Source organism: Caretta caretta, chromosome 14 (assembly GCF_965140235.1).
Source record: "Caretta caretta isolate rCarCar2 chromosome 14, rCarCar1.hap1, whole genome shotgun sequence".
Taxonomy (NCBI): domain Eukaryota; kingdom Metazoa; phylum Chordata; order Testudines; family Cheloniidae; genus Caretta; species Caretta caretta.
Genome location: NC_134219.1, coordinates 29,265,189 through 29,290,338, shown reverse-complemented (window position 1 = coordinate 29,290,338; position 25,150 = coordinate 29,265,189). Strand labels below are relative to the sequence as shown.

The 25,150-nt window shown below is 48.6% G+C and overlaps 1 protein-coding gene across 4 annotated transcripts; it reads left to right on the top strand.

Annotated features, from left to right (window-relative positions):
• The first annotated feature begins 1,355 nt into the window (after positions 1–1,355).
• On the top strand, positions 1,356–19,789 carry LOC125621807 (zinc finger protein 311). Of its 4 annotated transcripts, none has more exons than XM_075119400.1 (5): positions 1,356–1,786; positions 2,291–2,397; positions 13,132–13,258; positions 13,598–13,711; positions 18,344–19,789. In XM_075119400.1, the coding sequence occupies exons 2-5, from the start codon at positions 2,374–2,376 to the stop codon at positions 19,279–19,281; spliced, it is 1,203 nt and encodes a 400-aa protein (XP_074975501.1). In that variant the 5' UTR covers positions 1,356–1,786; positions 2,291–2,373; the 3' UTR covers positions 19,282–19,789. The 4 variants fall into 4 exon arrangements, with proteins under 4 accessions (XP_074975501.1, XP_048675086.1, XP_048675085.1 ...); XM_048819128.2 differs by having other exon boundaries at positions 1,715–1,786; positions 2,340–2,397; XM_048819129.2 differs by lacking the exon at positions 2,291–2,397 and having other exon boundaries at positions 1,647–1,786.
• Positions 19,790–25,150: the final 5,361 nt, after the last annotated feature.

Sequence of the window (25,150 nt, the reverse complement as noted above, 5' to 3'; positions counted from 1 at the left end):
AAGCTGAATTCACCTAAGAGCTGAAATCACTGAGTGTTGTGTTAAGTAGTGGGGGAGCTGGAAGATATATTGTGGAGCAGTTGGCGGGCTGGCTGGAGTGCCTTGTGGACCGGCTGGTGGAGCAGTTTGTGGATGGCAGGAGCTGCTTGTGGGCCGTGGAGCTGAGCGAAGGAGTTCGTGGGGCGACTGGCAGAGCGGAGCGCAGCCGAGCGAAGGAGTTCGTGGGGCGGTCAGCTTCAGATCATGTAAGGTGCCTCTTACCCCCGTCCCATTTCCACCCAGGTTGGGAGGTAAAGCTCCGCAGATAAACTTTCGAACTCTGGGGCGGCCCTGACCAGGGACAGAGACTTTTGGGGCATTGGACTTTTGGGACTTTGAGTGATTTGGGGTTGCTGGACTCAAGAACCAAAGGGAAAAGGGCATGCCCCAATTTGCTTGGGGTGGGTTTTTGCTCGTGGGTTTTGTTATGAATCCTGTTGGTGGTGTTTCCCAAACATAATGCCACATTGTTTCTCTCTGTTATTAAAAGGCTTTTGCTACACTCAGACTATGTGCTTGCGAGAGGGGAAGTATTGCCTCTTGGAGGCGCCCAGCGGGGGTGGTATATATTTGTCCCAGGTCACTGGGTGGGGGCTCGAGCCGGTTTGCATTGTGTTATTGGAATGGATCCCCTAGATATTGAACCCGGCCCTTGTTGCTGCCAACTCTGACGGGCAGAAGGGTTACATGTGGGTATGTCTACACTGCACTTAAACACACATGGCTAGCCTGTATCAGCTGCCTTGGGCTTGTGCTATGCGACTCTTTAATTACTGTAAAAAGGAGTACTTGTGGCACCTTAGAGACTAACAAAGGTGCCACAAGTACTCCTTTTCTTTTTGCGAATACAGACTAACACGGCTGCTACTCTGAAACCTTTAATTTAGGTTGTTTAATGTAGATGTTCGGGCTCAGGCTGGCAGGACTCTAAGACGTGGGAGGGTCCCAGCGCCAGGGCTCCAGCCCAAGCCCAAAAGTCTGCTCCACAATTAAACAGCTCTGTAGCCTGACCCCCACGATGTAGACATAAGGTCACTGTGATGGGGGAAAGAAAAAGGGATCATGGTTAAAGTTGCACCCTAGGCTACAACTCTGAAAGGGTGCCCCTGCATTGCCCACTATCCCCCTCCATCTCCTTATTGCTCACCCCTCCCCTTCTGCCCACGCGCAGAGGAGAACCCCTCGCTGGGGCCCGATCCTGCTCCCCTCCAAGCCCTGTCGCTGCATTTCCTGCACCACAGCCTCTCCCCGCCACAAGCCCCTGGGGCAGGTCCCGGCTGGGCGTGGGGGTGAGAGCAGAGGGAGGCCACGTCCTTCACGGCCTCAGGCGCCATCACCCGGCCCCGCAGCAGGCGCACGCTGAGCCAAGGGGCTGAGCGCTCAGCCTGCAAGCGGCAGCCAGAGAGATCGATTCCGTCCGGCGCGAATCGCCGCCCGTTGCAGTGCGGGCGGGTGAACAGCTCGGCGCTCCCCTTGTCAGGCTTGGCCAGACCTCCCCCGCACGGACCTTCTGCCCCCGCTGGGGAGAGGCTCCCCCCCGCCCCCCCGGGAGGCTGGGCGGGGCGCCCTTGCGCACAGAGCCGGGAGCTATTTCCGACCCGGCTCCTGCGCGGTGCCCGTCCTGGCTCAGACCCGCCCTGCCATCGCCTCCTGCTTTGTGAGCCGGGAGCCCTGAGCCGCTGCTGCGCCCCAGCGGGGTGTGTGCGGGGAGAGCCCTTCCCTAGCGCCCCTCGGGGCCAGCCTGCAGGTGAGGGGGGAGACCCGGGGATGGGCGCAAAGCGCTGCGAACTCTCCGGGTGACGGAGCTCCGGCTAAGGGCGCAGGGGATCAATCTCGGCTGCCTCTGCCCCAGGGCAGGGCTCTGGGCTGAGCCTGACCCACCGCACAGGGGCCGAGGGGGTGAATGTGGGTGAAGCCCTTTGAAAGTCCCCAGTGAGAAGAGCTAAGGAAAGGCGGGGGAGGGCTGGGTTAGTGGCTACCCGAAGAAAACAGGCACTCCCAAAAATTCGGAGGCAAAATGTGCACCCCCCGCCCCCAAATGTGGGAATCCCTTGCGAGGCTTTCCTGTGCACAGAGATGCCATTTGCACATTCAGCTGGGGGATGGGGGTGCATGGAAATAATAGTGGGAGCAAATTCCAAGGGTGATCCAGGACAACAGGGCAATTGAAATGGCTGAGGGTTTTCCCAGCAGGGCAGAGTCCAGCGTGTCTGTGAAATGAACTAAAGCCCCTTCTGAAACCTCTCCCCAGCCCTTTGCCCTCTGACAGGCTGCAGAGTAACAGCCACCTTTTGCTCCAGATTGTCACATCACCCCAGGGGCCAGGGAAGGGAAATGGCTGCAGTGGACTCGGCTCAGGTAGTGGATTATCAGGGGGTTGTGTGGGTGGTAGGGGAGCTTTGCCTGAATGTGTGGTGGTAAGGGAAGGGGAGGGAGCAGGACATACAGAGGGGAGACCAGTAAATGAAATTCCTGCTGGAAGCCTTTAATGTCAGGAGATGGGCCTGAATATCACCAGCTTTTAAGCAATAAAATACCCCACACACACTTCAGTCGCCTGTCCCCACTCCCCTCCCCAGCATGCATCTCCTCGCTCTCCTTTCCCCCTCCCTCCCCCCACACACATATCCAGCATCCTTCTCAGTATGCTGCCTATGCCTTCACCAGTGTGCCTCTGAGGCACTCTTTACCTCAAGGTAGCACCCTGGCACCCCCATATTCACCGCTGTGATATGAGTAGGATATGTTTTGTACAAAGTATGCCTTGTAAGATATCATTTTAAAAGCCTTAATCTGTTGAACATTAATACCCTGTTGGAGTGTATGTGCTAGCATTGTATGTGAGGGATTGCCATATGTGTTACTGAAATATGTTGTGAGGTTGGGATCACCCATAATAGGCCTTTCAGTTACAACAAAGGAGTAGCCATCAATACCCAGGAGGTTAATCAGTCTTCAACACATGATTCCATAGCCCAGAGAAGGCACGTACGCCATAGTGGAAAACTAATCCACATTACAGCAAATATATTTCCAGCAAGCTGGAAGAAAGTATAAAAGAGAGGCAGTGACGACATCACTTGACTCCTTCCCCCCCATCCCCATCTCAACACCTGGAAGCATGGCTGAAAGACAAAGGCTTTGAACTGAGGAAGTTTGGCCCCAGGCTGGAAGGCTAGTCTCAGCCAATGTACTGAGGACCTGTAACCTGCTTTTACCATCTGTCAGAATGAGAAAAGCTGTTTGATACAACTCTTGCTTAGACTAAAAGTTTAGGATTTAGAATGCATGTTTACTTTTTATTTTCTTAAGTTAACTCTATCTGACCTTTATGCCTACTACTTACAACCTTTCTGTAGTTAATAGACTTATTTTAATGTTTTATCCTTACCAGTGTGTGTGTCTAAAATTCTTGGGAAATCTCAGATTACAAAAGCTGGTGCATTTCCACTTTCCTTTGATAAAGTGGCGAACTAGGTAATGAACTTACACTGACCAGGCTTCTGACCAGTGCAAGACAGTACAGTTGTTGTACTTAAAGTACTGCACAGGATCTTTTCAGGGGGAATAAGGCAAAACACCACATTTATTGGTAATACATGTATCAATCAACACTGTATCATTGCATGAGTGTAATATATATCGTATGCATCTCACATACACACACACACTCCGTCTTGTTGTCGTTACCAACTAGTTGCTCCCCTTAACTTCACTGGCCAGATGAGTTAGATGGGGGAGGGGTTGAGCCAGGCTTCTGTTGATCTGGATCGATGCTCAGATGTTGACAAGACAAAACCCAAGGTCCTCTGCAAGACACCTCACGTTTATAGCAGCTTCCCTCTCATGTAAATCTATATACCAGATTCAAAATCTGTATCTGTGTCCGTTAGTCCTTTGTGCTGCTTCCTTCTGGATGTTGTCCCAATGCTGTTCAAAGAGGGTGTTTTCAAAAGAAGTTGCTTGCTTCTAACCCCCAAAGCCACCAATATGTCTGCTCTTCTTTAGTGAGCCCACTTGACAAGTTTTATTGTTTTTGGGTCTGGCTTCCATCCCCTCTCCAACTGTTGCAGTTGTCTGGAGGTACTTGCCTTCCACGCCTTTACTCATTCACACCTCGTTCATACAACAGGGCAATTGATTAAAAGGGGTGTGTGGGGGGGAATCTTGTTCTACGCCTAGTAAAAAGACATTTTTTTAACATTATATCAAGGCTCAATACAAAGTTTTATATATAAGGATCTGTCAGGGTTCCTTCCCCACTCTGAAGTTTAGGGTACAGATGTGGGGACCCGCATGAAATGCCCCCATTCTAATTTCACAGGGGTGCTTCTTTTACCTTTTTTCTTTGTAATAAAGTTCTTTTTTTTTTAAGAATCTGATCTTTTTAGTGTCCTAAAAAAACCAAAGCTGGTCTGTGCTCATCTTGTTTATTCTCAAGCCTCCCCAGGAAAGGGAGGTGTAAGGCTTGGGAGGATATTTTGGAGGAATAGGACTCCAAGTGGTCCTTTCCCTGATTCTTTGTTAAAACACTTGATGGTGGCAGCATTTACCTAATCCAAGGTACAAGGGAGAATTTGTCCCTTGGGGAAGTTTTAACCAAAGCTGATAGAAATAAGCTTAGGGGGTCTTTCATGCGGGTCCCCACATCTGTACCCTAAACTTCAGAGTGGGGAGGGAACCCTGACAGGATCTGATACAAAGTTTTATGAAAACAAAGGCATAATACAAAGTCATATGAAAGTTATGTAAAGATGCTCAATGCAGAGATTTATCTACACAGTCGGGAATGCAAGACTGCGGAGCTGGGGGGAATTGGCTGGAGTCTCTCTATTGATGGTTCATGAGTGGCTGGGAGATTGTTCATGCAACACAGTTGAGTATGTCCCTGCCTGTGGATGTCGGTGTAAGTGCAGTGCCTGTCAGATGTTTGTAGCTTGACATCGGTATCACAGAGTGAGAGGCGGTCCAGGTTGGTGGAACAGAGGGCTCATCAGTCGCACAGTCCAGCAAGTACTCTAGGGACCCTGTCACAGCCTCTCAAATTACATGTCCCCAGCTACTAGAGAAATTCTCCAGCCTCCATTTTATCTGCCTCACCACTATTTCAGAACAGATAATCATAGAATCATAGAATATCAGGGTTGGAAGGGACCTCAGGAGGTCATCTAGTCCAACCCCCTGCTCAAAGCAGAACCAATCCCCAATTAAATCATCCCAGCCAGGGCTTTGTCAAGCCTGACCTTAAAAACTTCTAAGGAAGGAGATTCTACCACCTCCCTAGGTAACGCATTCCAGTGTTTCACCATCCTCCTAGTGAAAAAGTTTTTCCTAATATCCAACCTAAACCTCCCCCAGTGCAACTTGAGACCATTACTCCTTGTCCTCCTTGTCCTCTTCTACCACTGAGAATAGTTTAGAACCATCCTTTCTGGAACCACTTCTCAGGTAGTTGAAAGCAGCTATCAAATCCCCCCTCATTCTTCTCTTCTGCAGACTAAATAATCCCAGTTCCCTCAGCCTCTCCTCATAAGTCATGTGTTCCAGACCCCTAATCATTTTTGTTGCCCTTTGCTGGACTCTCTCCAATTTATCCACATCCTTGTAGTGTGGGGCCCAAAACTGGACACAGTACTCCAGATGAGGCCTCACCAATGTCGAATAGAGGGGAACGATCACGTCCCTCGATCTGCTCGCTATGCCCCTACTTATACATCCCAAAATGCCACTGGCCTTCTTGGCAACAATGGCACACTGCTGACTCATCTCCAGCTTCTCGTCCACTGTCACCCCTAGGTCCTTTTCCGCAGAACTGCTGCGTAGCCATTCGGTCCCTAGTCTGTAGCGGTGCATTGGGTTCTTCCGTCCTAAGTGCAGGACCCTGCACTTATCCTTATTGAACCTCATCAGATTTCTTTTGGCCCAATCCTCCAATTTGTCTAGGTCCCTCTGTATCCTATCCCTGCCCTCCAGCGTATCTACCACTCCTCCCAGTTTAGTATCATCCACAAATTTGCTGAGAGTGCAATCCACACCGTCCTCCAGATCATTTATGAAGATATTGAACAAAACCGGCCCCAGGACCGACCCCTGGGGCACTTCACTTGACACCGGCTGCCAACTAGACATGGAGCCATTGATCACTACCCGTTGAGCCCGACAATCTAGACAACTTTCTACCCACCTTATAGTGCATTCATCCAGCCCATACTTCTTTAACTTGCTGACAAGAATACTGTGGGAGACCGTGTCAAAAGCTTTGCTAAAGTCAAGAAATAATACATCCACTGCTTTCCCTTCATCCACAGAACCAGTAATCTCATCGTAGAAGGCGATTAGATTAGTCAGGCATGACCTTCCTTTGGTGAATCCATGCTGACTGTTCCTGATCACTTTTCTCTCATGTAAGTGCTTCAGGATTGATTCTTTGAGGACCTGCTCCATGATTTTTCCGGGGACTGAGGTGAGGCTGACTGGCCTGTAATTCCCAGGATCCTCCTTCTTCCCTTTTTTAAAGATTGGCACTACATTAGCCTTTTTCCAGTCATCCGGGACTTCCCCCGTTCGCCACGAGTTTTCAAAGATAATGGCCAATGGCTCTGCAATCACAGCCGCCAATTCTTTTAGCACTCTCAGATGCAACTCGTCCGGCTCCATGGACTTGTGCACGTCCAGCTTTTCTAAATAGTCCCGAACCACCTCTTTCTCCACAGAGGGCTGGCCATCTACACCCCATGCTGTGATGCCCAGCGCAGCAGTCTGGGAGCTGACCTTGTTAGTGAAGACAGAGGCAAAAAAAGCATTGAGTATATTAGCTTTTTTCACATCCTCTGTCACTAGGTTGCCTCCCTCATTCATTAAGGGGCCCACACTTTCCTTGGCTTTCTTCTTGTTGCCAACATACCTGAAGAAACCCTTCTTGTTACTCTTGACATCTCTTGCTAGCTGCAGCTCCAGATGCGATTTGGCCCTCCTGATTTTATTCCTACATGCCCGAGCAATATCTTTATACTCTTCCCTGGTCATATGTCCAACCTTCCGCTTCTTGTAAGCTTCTTTTTTATGTTTAAGATCTGCTAGGATTTCACCGTTAAGCCAAGCTGGTCGCCTGCCATATTTACTATTCTTTCGCCTCATTGGGATGGTTTGTCCCTGTAACCTCAACAGGGATTCCTTGAAATACAGCCAGCTCTCCTGGACTCCTTTCCCCTTCATGTTAGTCCCCCAGGGATCCTACCCATCCGTTCCCTAAGGGACAAGAGCTGCTCCACCCTATGCTGCCGACTTTAAGCATGCTCAGTACTGAGATAGGGTGAAAAATTCAGCTAATTGGCAAAAAGTCCATAATTTCTAAGATGGTGCCCTGGCAAAGAGCTGGATATGAGTGTGTGTGTATGGACAGAATCACACCTCTGAGGTAAAGAGTCGTAGTGAGCATGTGCAAAATTAGTAGCTACTGAGCATGAGTATGGGGTGAGGAAGCAGGTTTATTAGCTGATCAGCTGGCTGGTTACAGCTCACTCATATCAGTTAAAATTTGTCCTAAACATCAGAGCTATCAATCACAGCTCTGAAATAGTGGTTAATACTGAGCATCTGCGAATGAGGTAATTGCTTCTAAGACTAGAAAGTTATACTAGAAGAGAGCCAGCATGCAGGAGGATTTGGATTAGAAAGAAAGAGAGAGACAGTCAGGAAAAGTGGGACAAATTAGGGGCCAGCCGAGGAAGCGAAAGAGGAGCTACTGGAAACATATTAGAAAAGGTGCTGCAGAGAGAGAGAGAGAAAACCGGAACGGAGCAAAACTGACTGACCAGGGGTTGAACAGCAATAGCGATTAAAGAAAAATACCAAAGGGTTTATAAAGCAATAACAGTGATTTAAAGGTTTCAGAGTAACAGCCGTGTTAGTCTGTATTCGCAAAAAGAAAAAGAGTACTTGTGGCACCTTAGAGACTAACCAATTTATTTGAGCATAAGCTTTCGTGAGCTACAGTGAGGTGTAGCTCACGAAAGCTTATGCTCAAATAAATTTGTTAGTCTCTAAGGTGCCACAAGTACTCCTTTTCTTTTAGTGATTTAAAGGGTTACTAACGGATTTATAAAGTAAGCCTGCTATTTTTTTTAATTATAGTAGAGTATAAGCATAAAATTGTGTTACTGACTGCAATTTAACTATGTAAACTTTGAAGCAATTTAAGAACTGCTGTCAGCAATTTGTTACACACTGGCCATTTGTAGCAAAGTGCTTTGCTTAGAATAATTTAAATTGTATGCTATTTCAGTTTCAATGCTTCATAGTTTGTAGTAAGGGATTTGTGTTTATTTTCTATTTCTAGATTAGATTGTAGTAGGGATTATTAGTTTAATAAAAAGATATGTTGTTGTTTGGGAAAGCATATGGCCCATGTCAATTACTTTTTCTGAAGGTTATATCTGTGTCCTTTAGCGTTTTCCTTAACAACCCTGGAAATGTATACCTTGGGGAGGACAAATTAAGGGACCAATAGGCCGGTCATTTACCTAGGGGCACACACAACCTATTTTGGGGTATAGAATACCAGGGTTGGAAGGGCCTCAGGAGGTCATCTAGTCCAACCCCTTGCTCAAAGCAGGACCAATCCCCAATTTTTGGCCCAGATCCCAAATGACCCACTCAAGGATTGAGCTCACAACCCTGGGTTTAGCAGGCCAATGCTCAAACCACTGAGCAATTCCACCTGCTGCCTATTCCCTCTCTTCCCCAGTGTGTCTCTGAACCTCTACGCCCGCAGCACCTTCCTCAGCTTGCTACCCACCTCCCCCAACAAGTAAATTCCCCTGCATCCTCTTCATTTTGCCTCCCATATCATAGAATATCAGGGTTGGAAGGGACCCCAGAAGGTCATCTAGTCCAACCCCCTGCTCAAAGCAGGACCAATCCCCAAATAAATCATCCCAGCCAGGGCTTTGTCAAGCCTGACCTTAAAAACCTCTAAGGAAGGAGATTCCACCACCTCCCTAGGTAACCCATTCCAGTGCTTCACCACCGTCCTAGTGAAAAAGTTTTTCCTACTATCCTACCTAAACCTTCCCCACTGCCACTTGAGACCATTGCTCCTTGTTCTGTCATCTGGTACCACTGAGAACAATCTAGATCCACCCTCTTTGGAACCCCCTTTCAGGTAGTTGAAAGCAGCTATCAAATCCCCCCTCATTCTTCTCTTCTGCAGACTAAATAATCCCCGTTCCCTGGGCCCTTCCTCATAAGTCACGTGCTCCAGCCCTCTAACCATTTTTGTTGCCCTCCCTTGGACTCTTTCCAATATTTCCACATCCTTCTTGTAGTGTGGGGCCCAAAACTGGACGCAGTACTCCAGATGAGGCCTCACCAATGCTGAATAGAGGGGAATGATCACATTCCTTGATCTGCTGGCAGTGTCCCTCTTTATACATCCCAAAATGCCATTGGCCTTCTTGGCAACAAGGGCACACTGTTGACTCATATCCAGCTTCTTGTCCGCTGTAACCACTAGGTCCTTTTCTGCAGTACTGCTGCCTAGCCACTCAGTCCCTAGTCTGTAGCAATGAATGGGATTCTTCCTTCCTAAGTGCAGGCCTCTGCACTTGTCCTTGTTGAACCTCATCAGATTTCTTTTGGCCCAATCCTCTAATTTGTCTAGGTTCCTTTGTATCCCTCTGTATCCTGTCCCTACCCTCCAGCATATTTACCACTCCTCCCTGTCTCCTGCTGATTATCCCACCCCCGCACACACACATCTCCCTGAGGCCTCTTCCAGCTACCTCCTGCCAGTCCCCCACAACACACACATCCCTGTGCACCATCAAGGCTCAGTCTGCCTCTTCACCTCCCACTCATCCCCCATGCATCCTCCTGTCCAATCCTTGGTCTGCCCCCACCCCTTCACAAACACATTCCCCTGTGACCTCCTTTGTCTGCCTCCTGCCCCCGCTCAGTAGCCCAGACCACCAAGAGGTCCCACCCTTTTGTAATGGCCTCAGTGCCTCCAAGAACAAGTGTCTGGGCTCCAGCCATGAGCTCTGCCCAGTGAGTCCAAAGGAGCCAGACTCCTGGGCAGAAACCTGCCCACTCTGCAGGGCCCAAGGCACCTCAGCCAGGATTTGCAGTGACACCCGGCAGCCTTTTCCAAACAGAGCAGGGTTTATTAGCCCGCTAGGACCCAGCATAGGGAAGCCCACAAGGTTAGCAAAGAGAACCAAAGGTTAAGCCATAGCCCATCTTGGCCAAGCCAGTGCAGTCAGCCAGCCAGCCAAGCTGTGATGCATTCCATTACTGGCTCTTTTTCTTTGGATGTGTCTATGCAGCAACTAGACACCCGCAGCTGGCCCATGCCAGCTGACTCGGGCTCATGGGCCTTGGGCTGTCGAGCAGTTTCATTGCTGTGTAGACATCTGGGCTTGAGCCTGGGCTCTAGGACTCTGTGAGGTGGGAGAGTCCCAGAGCTGGGGCTCCAGCCCGATCCTAGAAATCTACACAGCAATGAAACAGACCCTTAGCCAAAGCCCCGTGAGCTTAAATCAGCTGGCACAGGCAAGTAGTGGGTTTCTGTTTGCTGTGTAGACATACTCTCTGTCAGTCCAAGGCGAGAGCTCTGTGTCTCCAGAAGGCAGCACCTAACACGGCCACCTGACACCTTTCCCCTTTGTTCTCTTTCTGGGGCCTCGGCTCAGCTTCCCATCCCAGCCATGGGGGGAAATCCCCTTCCTCTGGGTCATTGGTTGCCGGGGTGAGTGTCCCAGCCCCGGGGGCTCCCACTGTCTTTTTGGATTCTCCATTGATCTGGGGGTTGGTTTCCAGCCAGCCCTTTAGTGATCAGTCATTCCACCCTAGACAGCGAGGTTGAACCCCCTCTCTGGCCCCGCATGTCTTCTCTGCTGCTCCAGGAACAGCGTTAACCCTCCTGCACCCACTGGATAGCAATGTAAAGCAGAGAGGGAAACTGAGGCACGCACAGGGGAGTCATGAAAATATTACAGAAAATTCCCAGTTAGTCATACCTCCCCCAATGTGCATCCCTCTGTGTCCTCCTCAGCCTGCCCCCCGCCCCCCCCGCCATGACCCTGCACAGTCCTTGGTTAAGCTCCTCTCCCCACATACACATCCACCAGCACCCTTTTCATTCTATCCCACATATCTCCCTTTTCCCCCCTCAGACTGACTCCCTGTTGTCCCCCGCATCCCTCCTCAGTTTACCAGCCCCAACATGCATTACTAAGGATCCTCCTCTGCATCCTGCCCCTCCACACATGCCCCCTGTGACCTTCCCAGTCTGCCCAGCTCACTCCCACACACACTCCATCCACCTGCTTCTTCCTGTCCCCACCTCTAGCACCACACATTCCAATTGTTTCTCATAGCTATGTACACAGTCTGCCAACCGCAGAGCCCCAATCACGTCTCCCCAAGAAAGCCTGGCTTCAGCCTCCCTGAAAACAATGGGAGCGGGTTGCCACCTTCACTAGGTGCAGCCAGAGTTGTGAGTTCAATCCTTGAGGGGGCCATTTACGGATCTGGGGCAAAAATAAGGGACGGTACTTGGTCTGGTCCTGCTTTGAGCAGGAGGTTGGACTAGGGGACCTCCTGAGGTCCCTTCCAAACCTGATATTCTATGATAGGGTCCAGAGTGACCTAGACAAATTGGAGGATTGGGCCAAAAGAAATCTGATGAGGTTCAACAAGGACAAGTGCAGAGTTCTGCACTTAGGAAGGAAGAATGCCATGCACCACTACAGGTTGGGGACAGACTGGCTAAGCAGCAGTTCTGCAGAAAAAGACCTGGGGATTACAGTGGATAAGAAGCTGGATATGAGTCAGTACTGTGCCCTTGTTGCCAAGAAGGCCAATGGCATATTGGGCTGTATTAGTAGGAGCATTGCCAGCAGATTGAGGGAAGTGATTATTCCCCTCTATTCGGCACTGGTGAGGCCACACCTGGAGTATTGTGTCCAGTTTTGGTCCCCCCACTACAGAAGGGATGTGAACAAATTGGAGAGAGTCCAGTGGAGGGCAATGAAAATGATTAGGGGGCTGGGGCACATGACTTATGAGTAGAGGCTGAGGGAACTGGGGTTATTTAGTCTGGAGAAGAGAAGAGTGAGGGGGGATTTGATAGCAGCTTTCAACTACCTGAAGGGGGTTCCAAAGAGGATGGAGCTAGGCTGTTCTCAGTGGTGGCAGATGACAGAACAAGAAGCAATGGTCTCAAGTTGCAGTGGGGGTGGTCTAGGTTGGAGGTTTTTAAGGTCAGTCTTGACAAAGCCCTGGCTTGGATGATTTAGTTGGGGATTGGTCCTGCTTTGAGCAGGTGGTTGGACTAGATGACCTTCTGAGGTTCCTTCCAACCCTGATATTCTATGATTCTATGATATTAGGAAACACTGTTTCACTAGTAGAAGCACTGGAATGGGTTACCTGGGGGAGTGGGGGTGGAATCTCCATCCTTAGAGATTTTTAAGGCCTGGTTTTTAAGAGATTTAGTTGGTGTTAGTCCTGCTTTGAGCAGGTGGTTGGACTAGATGACCTCCTGAGGTCTCTTCCAACACTAATATTCTATGATTCTATGGATATTTAATTTGGATGCAGGGGAATGGACTAGATGACCTTGTGAGGTCCCCTCTAGTGCTACGATTCTATGATGCTATGAAAACAATGGGAGCTGGTGGCCACCTTCACTAGGGGCAGCCTGCCTTCCACATGCCAAAGGGTAGGGCAGTGGTGGCCATCTTGAGTAAGGGCATTTTACCTTCCGGCCCTCCTCCCAACGGGAGAAGGTGGCCATTTTGAAAAAGGGAAAATGTGCGATTTCACTGCCAGGAATGGTGCGATGGTGAGAAATTTTTCAAATCCTAGATAAACACTGTGAGATCCATGATAAAATCAGTAGCTCTGGTCATTGCTGTTGCACCACAGTAACAGCATGCTTTTCATCTAATCTTTCCAAAATCCCCCCCCGAGGAATGTTCCTGCTCTCTGTGGCCGAGGGGGATGTTCCCAGCTCTTTCTGCAACTGAACCTGGGGGGCGGTGGCTGGGGCAGCAGGTTCTGAGTGGGGGACTCTTGTTGTTGATACAGATGCCCGTGACCTTCGAGGAGGTGGCTGTGTATTTCTCTGAGGGGGAATGGGCACTGTTGGACCTGGGTCAGAGAGCTCTGTATGGGGACATCATGCAGGAGAATTACAGGAATATGACCTCACTGGGTAAGGATTCCTGTGCCTTTGGTGTTAGAAACTGGGCATCTTTGAAGTGCCCAGGTTGCCTTCTGCTCAGGTTTCAGAGGGATCAGCTCCTTAGTCCCAGGCTCAGCAGGGTTAGGAAAGTGTAAACAGGTTGCACAGTGATGCTGTGCCAGAGTCATAAAATCCCCCAGTGTGTGGAGATCCTTGAATCCCCTTCTGCCCTCCCCAAAGGGTCTCGAGGAACACTTTCCCATCCCTTTGCTGTATACAAGGGCATCCACCTACACAGCACATCTGGAAACAGCTGTCTCAGAACAACAGTAAAACTCTAATCTCATTTAATTTCTTTTCCCGGAGCAGATTTTCCAATTCCCAAGCCCAGCGTGATCTCCCAGCTGGACCGAGGGGAAGAGCTGTGGGTCCCTGATCTCCAGGGGTCCCAGGCTAGAGAGATCCAGAGAAACATTCCCAGAGGTGAGAGATTGGTTAAACGCATGTGGAAACCATCCCTCATTGACTTAAAGTGCTGAGATTCCCACGCAGGCCCCTTGAGCTCCTCCAGTTCTAACTTATTGCCCCCAGGTCAGGATTGTGCCTAGCAGGTGTCGTGTCCTCCTGGCAGATGTAGTTCATGGCTTTCCACGCATCCTGACTGACACCTGGCAGTAGCTCCCTGCCCCCTGAGTGTTCAGATGGGATGTGGAGGAAGAATTGGGTGTTCTCCTTCCAGGTGTGTGAATGCTTAGTGATCTGTAGCCAGAGAGCTTTCCCTGGTGGTACCTGTCAGTTTGCCATGCATGTCCTCATGTATCCACCCCAGCAGCCTCACAGCTCCTTCTCACCACCAGTGTCTGGTGGTCGGAGCTCTCCATTAGCTGTTGTTCATGGATTCCCTTTTTTTCTTCTGAGTAAACCTTTTCTCCATATAAATAGTTCTAGTAGCTTCTTCTTTAGCCATGTTTTTCCCACCAGATATTTGTTTATTTCTTATTTTATGAAGCTTTTGTTCTTGTTTTTCTCTGGGGCTCTTTTACTTGGTACCAGAGGGCTTGGTTATGCCAAAGTCTCCTGGAGTTCAGCACTGTCTCTTGCAGGGTGTCTGATCCACTGAACGACCCTCACACTCATTGTTTATTTTGCCTCACTGAGGGGCAAATGAAAGACATGTGCTCTATTTGTAGATCTTTCAAGAGGAGAACACAAAAATCTAGGGACATAAGAGTAAAATATTACCATATGGAGCGTGCTGTGCATCCCTTCTCAGACCTCAGTTGTCTGGAGTCCAGTGCTTTGTCCTAGGACAGGAGTTCTCCTGTGGATCTTTCTCACTCACCTCATGGCTTGAAGTCAGACAGACACAAGAGAAGAGGAATTGTTCCCCTTCTCCCACCATGTCTTGTAAGAGCTGTAAGTTAGTCTCAGGGTAAGACTTATAAATCAACGAGCTTTTCTTCTTCAGAATCAGACTCTGGGAACTGAAAAGCCTCAGCAGAGTCCTCATGGGAACTGTCAGGTTACAGCACAAGTAGAGACTAGGTGCTCCCCAGTACCAACAGTGAAATCAGGGCAGGAAATACAGCCATTGACTCCAGGACCAGTGCAGGTATCCTTGAGAATGGCTCTGACAATTTATTAGAATCATGAACTTCTGCCAAAATATTATTGAGATGTCATGAGATTTGCTCTGTTGGTCCCGGATTCCCCTTGGCTGCTACAAGACCCAACTCTGACTACTCATAGGCTACAGCCTTTATTACAGCCAGAGCTGCCCTCAGCACTGGCTAGAATGTCTGTAGGACCGATACCATCAGCCATGGGGTCCTCTGTACCTTTGAAGCCTCCAGTATTGGTTTCTTGTACACAGATGGTTCTGATAGGACTCAAGTCATCAGTATTGACATTTAAACCTTCTGCCGACAGGCACAGCTCCAGAGGCTGTACTCCAGTGATTCCTCCTAGTATCACACCACTGGTGGCAACTGACTGCCCATATTAATCATTGGATTCAGAAGAAGAACCTTATACTTCTTACTTTAGAGGGAGATCTAGATTCTCTCCATTACATTCTTCAGTGACAAAATAGAGCATTCGATGGAGATGATACCACAATGGTAGATCTAGACATAGATCTCCATGATCTTGCAGATGAACCCCGTATCATACGGGTACATGCAATAGCTGAACTAGAACCCATGCAGCATCCCTCCAGTCTCTAGGCTGGCTTCTCCAGACTGTTTTCAAAGGAGTTCTGTGTGGGTGGGAGTTGAGTTCAGGGTAAGACTCACGTTATACCTCAAACTAGCTGTGCTGTGAAGACATGCTCTGTAGATAAGATTAGTTATTTCTTTCACAAGTCTTTTCTCAAGTTGTGAAGCCAACACACCCTAAGAGTAGAATTTAGTATGGTCTCTTCCAGGGATTCTCCCTTTGAGCCGATGGCTTTTTGTCCTCTTCAGTACTTAATCTTAGGGTGGCCACTCGCGTGCTTCCAGAATATGGGACGTTCCGGTACGTCCCAAAACATCATGAGCCTGTCCCTGCTGACATGACCCCATGCCCACCAGAGTATCTTTTCATGCATGGTGTGTGTGAGCTCACGCCACATGGGGGGTGGAATTTTTAAGAGCCCGCCGCCCCGCCCCCACCAGCATGACCTTATGTCTAAGGTCATGCTGTCAGGGGCAGAACAACACCCTCTTCAGAATGGCATCCCCCATCTGGTACTGGACAAAACCAGTTTTGGCTGAGTACTGGATGAGAACACACCCGAGAAAAACAGGACTGTTTGGTTTAATACCAGACGAGTGGCCTGCCTAATTTATCAGTTACGGTCGCCTTTCCAGTGGCAGTTGCTTCCACTAGAAGGGTTTGGAAACCACAAGCATGAATTTCATACCCCTTCCCCCACCTCTCTTTCCACTATTTTTATGAGGATAAAGTTGCTTTAAGGCCTCATCCAACATTCTTTATCGAAGGTGGTTACCGATTTCTATCTCAACCAAACCATCTTTTTACCTCCCTTTTCCCCCAAGCCACATTCATGTAAGCTTGAGGAAAAACAGCATTTGCTGGATGTCTGCTATGCCCTTGCCTTTTATCTGGACAGGACAAAACAGTTTCAGTCTTTGCCTCAATTCTTTGTTTCCTGCGTGAAGAGAATGAAAGGGCAGGAGGTTCTCTTATGGTGCATTTCTTGATGGATCACCTCTCATATCACTACAAGTTATGATGTTGCAAAGTTAAAACTACCTTCCAACTGACTGAATGTTCGGCAGCTTTTTTAAAGCATATTTCGATCCCAGATATCTGCAGGGTAGTGACCTGGTCTTCAATTCACACTGTTCCCAAGCACTGTGCCACTTCAGCCACTTCCAGAGACTGTGCTAGCTTTGGAAAGGCTGGTCTGCAGTGGCTTTGCAGATAGACTCTGAACCCTCCTCCACAGAACACTGCTTGGAGGTCACCTGAAGTGGAATAGACACATGGAATCACTGAAAGATAAAAAAAATTAGATACCCATGTGACCCGGGGTGCCTAGGGCAGCCCACACTGAAAATGCCAAAGTCAGGGCAGGCTGCAAAGAAGAGAGTAGATTCTCCCCAAACTAGTGGTTAACATACTGTAGGTAGATTCACCAACCAGTCACAAACTGTGCTCCTGATCCCCCACACTAGTTATCAAGAAGATTTAAAAAAAAAAGCAGCCATCACACAGCCCCTTTTCAGCCAGTCCAGTCTCTGGCTCCCAGTCAGCAAAGTCCTGTAAAGTGAGAAGTTACTTAAAACTCTATTCACTATAAAAAATGTTCTTCTGATTCCCTAAGGGCCAGCCACGTTACCAGATCAATACTACTTTGGATCTTACCCAAAATACCATGCTGCCAGCCAATCCTTTAGTATCTAAAACTAAAGATTTATTAGAAAAGAAAAGAACAATAAGAGAGTTGTTAAATGGTCAATACAAAGAGATACTATATGACTTCTGATGCCACACGTTAGGGTCCTAGCAACACTGGTGCGTTTACTGGCTCAAAAGTTCCTCTGGAACACATCTAAAACCTGAATGAGTCTATCAGTCAAAACTTTATTTTGTAGAGAAGTTACTCCAGAGGTGAGGAGCAGGACTGAAGACAAAATGGAGGTGATGCACCTGCCTTTTTCTATTCTCTGCCATGTGGCTTTTACATCTTTTGTCCTAAACACAAACTCAAAGCACATGGGCATGGAAAGGTACTTGGAGTCCCCTGTCCATAGGCATGTCCCTACATGTCCTGCTGACTCATAGGTGTAGCCCCTGCCTTCTCTCAATGGGTCCATAGTACAGCTGATTGCCCTTGATAGTCCAGTAAGCAGGCTGAATAGTGCTGATACCAGTCTGTCTGGGCGTGTCACCTAGATACACAGCACAAGTTGAGCTATCACTATACCACATGTATTTATAACTCACGATGCAAAGATGAGACATACATGGAAACAAGCTTATCATATTTAGCAAATCATAACTTTTCCACTGATAACTTACATGGACCTTATATGGCGTATCTGATAAATGATTCGTTGCAATTTTGTAATACTGGTATCGATAATATTATAAGTGGTCACCCATAATCCATATAGCGTCACAACCGGTACTGGTTGTTTTCCAGGACGAGTTGCACATGTCTTTTCCTCCACCCGCCCTCCTCCCTTCTGCTTCAGAGTCCATTATGTTAGGATGCTGGTGCAAATGAACTGAGATGATGCCCTGGGCATATCTGCCCTTCATTCCCTCAGCTGGATGTATGAAGACATGCATGGCGCATATACCACTACCGTAAACTCTCTGAATACAGTGTTATGCACACCCCTAAAGGGAATAGACGTGAAGTGAAATAGACATGCGCAACATCTTGAAAAACAGCAAATACAGTAAAGGTTGGTAGCTGATTTTTCCCTTCTCTCTTTCTTCCAGGGAAGGGTTTGTGTGGGATTCAACACCTGATTTGTCTGTCTTCCCAGTAGTTATTTTGGATTGTTTCCCCACTTTCCTGTTCCCCTTTTCTCACCTTCCCTTTCTCCTGGCACAGGGACTGACTCCTGTGCGGATTCTCTCTCTCTGTCTCAACAGGTGATGAGATGGTGAGTGAGAGCAGTGAAGAGAATCCTTGTCCAGCAGGTCCTGAGCAAATGGAACCAAAGGGGATGTTACTGGGAAGGTGTGAAGGGGATGATTCTCAGATTCCTGTGCAAGGACAAGCCCAAGAAACACAGTGCAGACCAGAGAAGCAGCAGGGAAGCTCCCTAGGGAAGACACTGGGTGAATCCACTTGCCAAGGGGGAGTTTTGGAAGAACCTAATGAGGCCATGATCCAGCCGAGAACCTGCACTAAGGAGAAGCGATTTGAATGTGCTGAGTGCAGGAAACGCTTTAGTTGTAAAGAACACCTTGTTAGACATTTGAGAGTCCACACGGGAGAGACCCCCTATCACTGCCCTGAGTGTGGGAAACAATTCAATGACCAATCAATCCTTATTAGACATCAGAGAACCCATACAGGAGAGAGACCCTATAAGTGCCCCAACTGCAAAAAATGCTTCAGTCAGAGGTCAGGCCTTATTACACATCAGACAGTCCACACAGGAGAGAAATGCCATAAATGTCCTGACTGTGGACAAACCTTCACTCAGAGAGGGCATGTCACTAGACATCGGAGGACTCACACGGGCGAGAGACCCTATGGATGCCCAGAGTGTGGAAAAAAGTTCGCTTCCACCTCTGACCTTATTATACATCAGAGAATCCACACAGGAGAGAAACCCTACAACTGCCCCGACTGCGGGAAAAGCTTCAGTCACAGCCATCACCTTACTGACCATCGGGGAATCCACACAGGAGAGAGACCCTATACCTGCCCTGGCTGTGGGGAAAGCTTCAAAAGTAAATCTGGTTTCAAAGTCCATTGGAGAAGGCACACGGGAGAGTGCCCCTATCAATGTTCCGTCTGTGGGGAAAGGTACAAAACCAGGAACTCTCTAACATGTCACATGAAACACCACACAGAATAGTGCCAGCCACTTCCCCTCCTCTCTCTGCATCTGTAGAGATAGGAAGAACCATGAGGATAATAAACTCCCAATGCCCTAGGGAGTCAAGTGGCACCACTATTTACATGTGTGCTGTGTGTCTCAGGAGGATGGAGGCACAAGGAGAGTGACATTATTATTATTATTACTGTATTGCATTATTCTCTGACACTCTCCCATCCCATCCCAGCTCCCTCTGTCATGAGGAGGCTTTTACTGAGCCAAAGAGTTTACCTGGATTTCCCGATCCCTATTTCAGGCAGGGGCTCAGTTCACATTGTTGCACACTGGGATTATTCTGTAAATTGCTGCCCCGGGAGGCATTTTCTCCCTGTTTCTGCATGGTGGGGAAGAGCAGAGATCTGATATTTCTGGAAAGTTGGATGTCAGTGGATTGTTTATTGTTCATTGAATTATTTTCTCAGTATTGCTCAATCATGTGTTTTTTTCCCCAAATAAGATGTAAATAAAACTTTTCTGGCAAATTTCATTTTCCTGAGCAGCCTGGGAATTTCATTGGTTCTTGAGCTCTGGGAGGGAGAGAGGCCAAGTGTCCCAGACTGGGTGAGTTGTCTCCCTCTGCAGGAATCACTCATTACCCCATATTCCGTCCTTTCACTAATTTCTCTGCCCATCCAGTTTTGGAAGATGGAGTGTAGGCACATCTGTGTCTTTGCTCTTGCAGCTTTGACGGCCTCTGGGCTCTATCCTTGGGTCTTCCCTTCCCCTCTACAAGTGGTTTAATGGGGGCAGGAGAGAAACATCCTCAGAGGCAGAATCCAGGAGCCCTGGCTGGGTGTGATCCCCAGAGGACACCCACAGCTAGAGATGATGGATAGAGGGACATTTCCAGAGGGGGAGCAGCCCGTCTCCTTCTCCCCAGCAGCATCTCCAGCATCTGTCCTACCTGCTCTGTGCCCAGCTCAGTGAGGAATCCAGTAACTCCAGGGCAGAATTATGACCAGAAGTTGCAGTGGGGGAGGTTTAGGTTGGATATTAGGAAAAACTTTTTCACTAGGAGGGTGGTGAAACACTGGAATGCGTTGCCTAGGGAGGTGGTGGAATCTCCTTCCTTAGAAGTTTTTAAGGTCAGGCTTGACAAAGCCCTGGCTGGGATGATTTAATTGGGGATGGGTCCTGCTTTTGAGCAGGGGGTTGGACTAGATGACCTCCTGAGGTCCCTTCCAACCCTGATATTCTATGATTCTATGACATTTCCCATGGGCATAGAGCAGCTGCAGGGCTCTCAGAGCCCCTGGCCAGACTCCATCCCAGGTGTTTGCTTTCCAGCGGGTGCCTGGATCCTACCCCCACTTCCCTGGGAATGTCTGTGATGCTGTAGCTCCCTGTTGTGGTGCCTGAATCTCTGTCTCGGGGAGAACCCCTGGTTCCCCAACACTTTGCTGTCCTGTTCTCTCTCGTCCCCCTCAGTTCTATTGCACCCTGGAGCCATCCAACTCCTGCCCTTGGGCTCTGATCACAACCCAAGCCCTGGACCTGTCCTAGAGGGCAGTGAACAAATGCAGCCAGCAGCCAGAACATCCCATGTGTTTGTTACTGACTGAAACAACCAGCCCAGGTGTCTCAGTTCAAGTGTTCATGAAAGCCCTGGGGCATTGTCTGAGCTGGAGGGAAACAGACCAGCCCTGCCGGTGATGGGGAATGGCTCTGGGAGCCCTTGGGGAGAAAGGCCCCAGAGTTGGAAAAGCCAGCGGGGGTTGGGGAAGGCCATAAGGGCAGATAATCCCTATAGTAGTTGGGGATTGGTCCTGCTTTGAGCAAGGGGTTGGACTAGATGACCTTCTGAGGTGCCTGATTTCTATGATTCTATGATTCAAAGGTTCAGGAAAGGCTGGACTAACTGTTTGAAAGGGGGAAGGTGTTGGGGTTGGAGAGATGGCAAAGCTGGGTAGGTGGGGGTGAGAATAATTTGCCATGCAGAGACCATATGGGAGGGCAAACACGGACCACACAAGTGAGTGAGGGAGACTGACAAGAAGCCATGAGTGGGAGCAATCGACCCAGGAGTTTGCCATGTGACAAAGCAGCAGCAAAGGCCAGTGTGATTCTGAGGGTTGTGTAGGCAGAGGTGTGCCCACATCGTGGAGCAGGGAGGGGAGAGTCACTCTCTGCAGAGCTCTGGGGACACCCCCCTGGGAGCCTGGACCCAGCCTGGCTGTCCAGGGCCCTGAACTGCAGGGGTCCTGATATTTCTGTTTCATGGCTCTCATTCTGGGGGGATTTCTTAAGGAAAAAGGACTGTGCCCAAAGATCTCCTTGGAGGGGAAAGTTGCATGTCTTGGCTTGAGCTTTAGGGGCTCTCGTGTGGGTCTGTAGAGAACTGGGAATCTCCCAGGGGTTTGCCAGTTCAAATTGTAATTTATCTGTAATTTACCATAATGCTCAAGAAATAAGCACACATTTTAGATCGACACCACTACAAGAGATAAAATGCACAGTTTCGACCCTATTCCCAAATACAAATTACACTTAGAAAGACCCAATAAAACAATAAAATACAACTACAAAAATGAATATGTGGATCCATGTAGTCCATAAAGAAAATTAATTTCACCCAGTTCTTTTCCTATTTTGTCTCTGTTTTGACCTGGCAAATAGATCAACTACCCGTATCATTGGCACGGTGTCGCTGCATCCCCAATGTTTTTTTTGAGACACTGAGGCAGAAGGCAGCTGTGCCAAGGCTGGAGAGAGAGTTGTTTGTTTCCCTCCAGTGACAATGAAAATTAGAATTTAATAAGTAACATGGCAGATATTTACCATGGCCAGACCCGCTTGGGCATCAATGGTTAGGCCTCTTCAGTGCCAGGGTATCCCGGTCTGAGTGAGCCGACAGCATTGTCTGGAGACTTAGCTCTGAAATTACCCTTCTTAGCTTATTGTTCTTCAACAATTCTAAATATTTCACTGATGGGACTGTTTCCAAGAGCTACTGTGGGTTGGTTTATGTTCGGCACAGGAGAAGCAGCAGCAATAAATCACATTCAGCCCCTGCTGCGCTGAATAGTCAGAGCAGCCCCCAGCCCCCTTCAGAGTTTCTGGGCAGCTGTCACCAAGCTGGGGCCGGTCCCGCTGACTCCTGGGGCACAGGGGAAGGAGGCTGCTTTGCTCTCTCTGCTCAGGATATCAGGGGTTGAGCTTCCTCGGTCAGACGCTGCTGCTGCTGCCTCCCTCCATTGTGAACTGGGAGCCGGGGCTGAGCCGCTGTTGCTCCGCAGCTGGGTCCGTTCAAGCCCCCTCCGTGCCCAGCCCCGGGAGGGAGGGACTTTCTGCGGGGGTCGGCTCTGCCGACACCAGCCCCTGAGACTGAGCCTGCAGGTGAGGGGAGAGACCCGGGGGAAAGGGCAGGAAAGTGACTCTGCACAGGGAGGCTCAGATCTCGCAGCCCCCCTGGGAATCTCAATCTACCTCAGTGGGGATTCCCCTTCATAGGTCTGGGGGGAGCTGTCAGGACGGTTAAGGGCAAAAAGTAAGATGAAAGGGAGAGAAGTAGGAGACATCATGAAAAGTGGCAGATTTACCCAGCTTCGCCCAGTTTGGGGAGTAAAGGAGCAGAGCTGGGGGCACAGGAGAGTGTGTGTATGGGGGGGGGGAATTTAGAGTTTTAAAAGTCTCCCCACTTTACCCATCCCCTCAGGGATGAGCCCAGGGGGGTTAGACTGGGTGGATCTGTCTGAACATTTCCACCCACACCTCCTTCTTTGCCAAACATGGCACAGCCTCTGAAATGATACCTTGGAAGGATGGGGGCTCTGGGTGATTTTCCTGATCTTTGTGAAAATGACTGCTCACTAGAAAGAGCTCTAGCTGCAATCAGGGACTGGCTTCTTATTAGTCAGCACTGGGGGACTATTTTGTGTTTCAAGAAACCCTGTTTATTGTTAAAAACCATGAGTTTCTATTTAGCACTTTTGGGGGGGCTCCAGGAAAGCTTTAAAATAATTCTGGTTTGCTGGGGAGAAAAGGCCTGCCAAATTTAATCTGAAATGGGGCGGATTGTATTCTTCTTCACTGGAAGTGTTTAAACCAGGAGTGGAGGCTTTTGAACAGATTTGCTCAACCTGCAGCCCACAGGCCACTTGCAGCCCAGTCAGCACATGGCTGCGGCCCATGTGACATCCTCAGGGCCATTCAGGTAGTATTGGATGCAGCCCACACAACACATTGTGGGCCATATATGCAGCCTACAATGATAGATAGGTTGAGAACCACAGCTGAGCTCAATGAGAAGCTATGTGTTTAAGCCAGGAACTACGGGGGCAAACTCTCTGGCCTATGTTACGCAGGGGGTCAGTCTAGATGATTGTGGTACTTCTGATCTTAAAGTCTGTGACTCTGGAATTCCACATGCCTGTGTGAGCATGCCTCCCATCAAAGTTTTATTTATTAATATAGTTCCCTACTGGCAGAAAGGTGTGATTAGGACTTTATCAAACACATCCTGCTGCCTTTAGCCCGAACAGGAACTGAGCTGTAGTTTGAATTAGGACGTGAGATTATGAGGATGGTGCTGTCAGAATTTTTAAAGGTGACCTGAAGAAGATGAAATAATTAGTTTTGCGTCAATTTTTGCTCCTTTATGATCAATTAAAAAGGCCTAGGAGGTTTTTTTTTGTTTGTTTTTGTTTTTAATTCTGAGGAAGAAGAAGGGATGTGAATTTTTAATCATTTTATTCAGTCAGTTTAAGCATTTTTTTTTAAATGGTTTGCTTTTGTAACATGTTAAACCTCTTATGCTTGAAGGTTCAAGATTCAGCACTTCCATCTTCACCGAGAATGGAACAAAGCTCCCGAAACACCTGGGAGCCAACCAACCACCCCACAGCAATAACGGAGAGGAGATGACATTTTTGGAAGTCAAAAATGAAACAAATTCATTTTTTTAGGGTAGGAAAAAAGCCTGTTACAAAAAAACAAAGGACACAGAGCCCATTCATTCTTTCCTCTTCAAGTCACCTTTGAGGAACTCCAGCTGCAGATTTTGCTTTTTTCTCCTTAATTCTTGCATTTTGAAATAAAATCGCCTCTGATTTTGCTCCTTTCCCCTCTAGTTATTAAATATCATACAGAATCCTGTACAGAGGGAAGAGCCATGTCCCCCATTGAGACTCCCCAGTTTGCCCTATCCCAGCTAGTGACCCCCAGCCAAACCCAGCCCCCCAACCACCAGTTGCCAATCACCTGTCCTTCCCCCACTGCTTCCCTCTCCCAACTGCCATGGGACCTTCCGGCGCCATCTCCCCTCCCTGCCCCTGTTAACGTGGCATTGCCCAGGGTTCCCTGCTGCCCATGTCAAGGCCAGGACAACCAGCAGTTTTTATTGAATATTGATATAAAATCCCCTCAGATTTGCCCCTTCTTCCTTCTGTTTATCAAATATCTCTATAAAATCCTATCAGAACTTGCCCATTTTTTCCTCTAATTGTTCAAAATATTCTGAATTTCCTTTCATCTCTCCGATTATTGAATATTTATAGAAAAAGACCCTTACATTTTCTTCCCACTCTCACCCTCCCTCCTTTAAGTGGCTGGAACTGCTGGGTTTGAAGGGAAAGCAACTGCCCTGGTTCCTTTGCCCAATTTGGGGAGCCAGACAGGAGGGAGGGGTTAAAATTTCCAAATGATCCACTTTCCCCACATGCATGAGAATCCAGATGTTTCCCTTTCACATCAATGCAAACAGATGTTTGCTGGTGAGGGGGGGTAGGGTTATTAACTGTGCCGTGTAAGGTCTAGGAGGCCTCAACTTCCCCTGTCCTTGTTTTCAGGGCTGGGAATGAGTACATGGTGGGAGAGGTCAGGAAACTGTTGGCTTTAGTGACTGTGACCA

Excerpts from the sequence above, each read along its gene's own strand:
- LOC125621807 (XM_075119400.1), top strand. The coding sequence starts at position 2,374 with ATGGCTGCAGTGGACTCGGCTCAG. Across the intron at positions 2,398-13,131 it reads CTGCAGTGGACTCGGCTCAG|ATGCCCGTGACCTTCGAGGA; the intron begins GTAGTGGATTAT and ends TTGTTGATACAG. Across the intron at positions 13,259-13,597 it reads CAGGAATATGACCTCACTGG|ATTTTCCAATTCCCAAGCCC; the intron begins GTAAGGATTCCT and ends TTCCCGGAGCAG.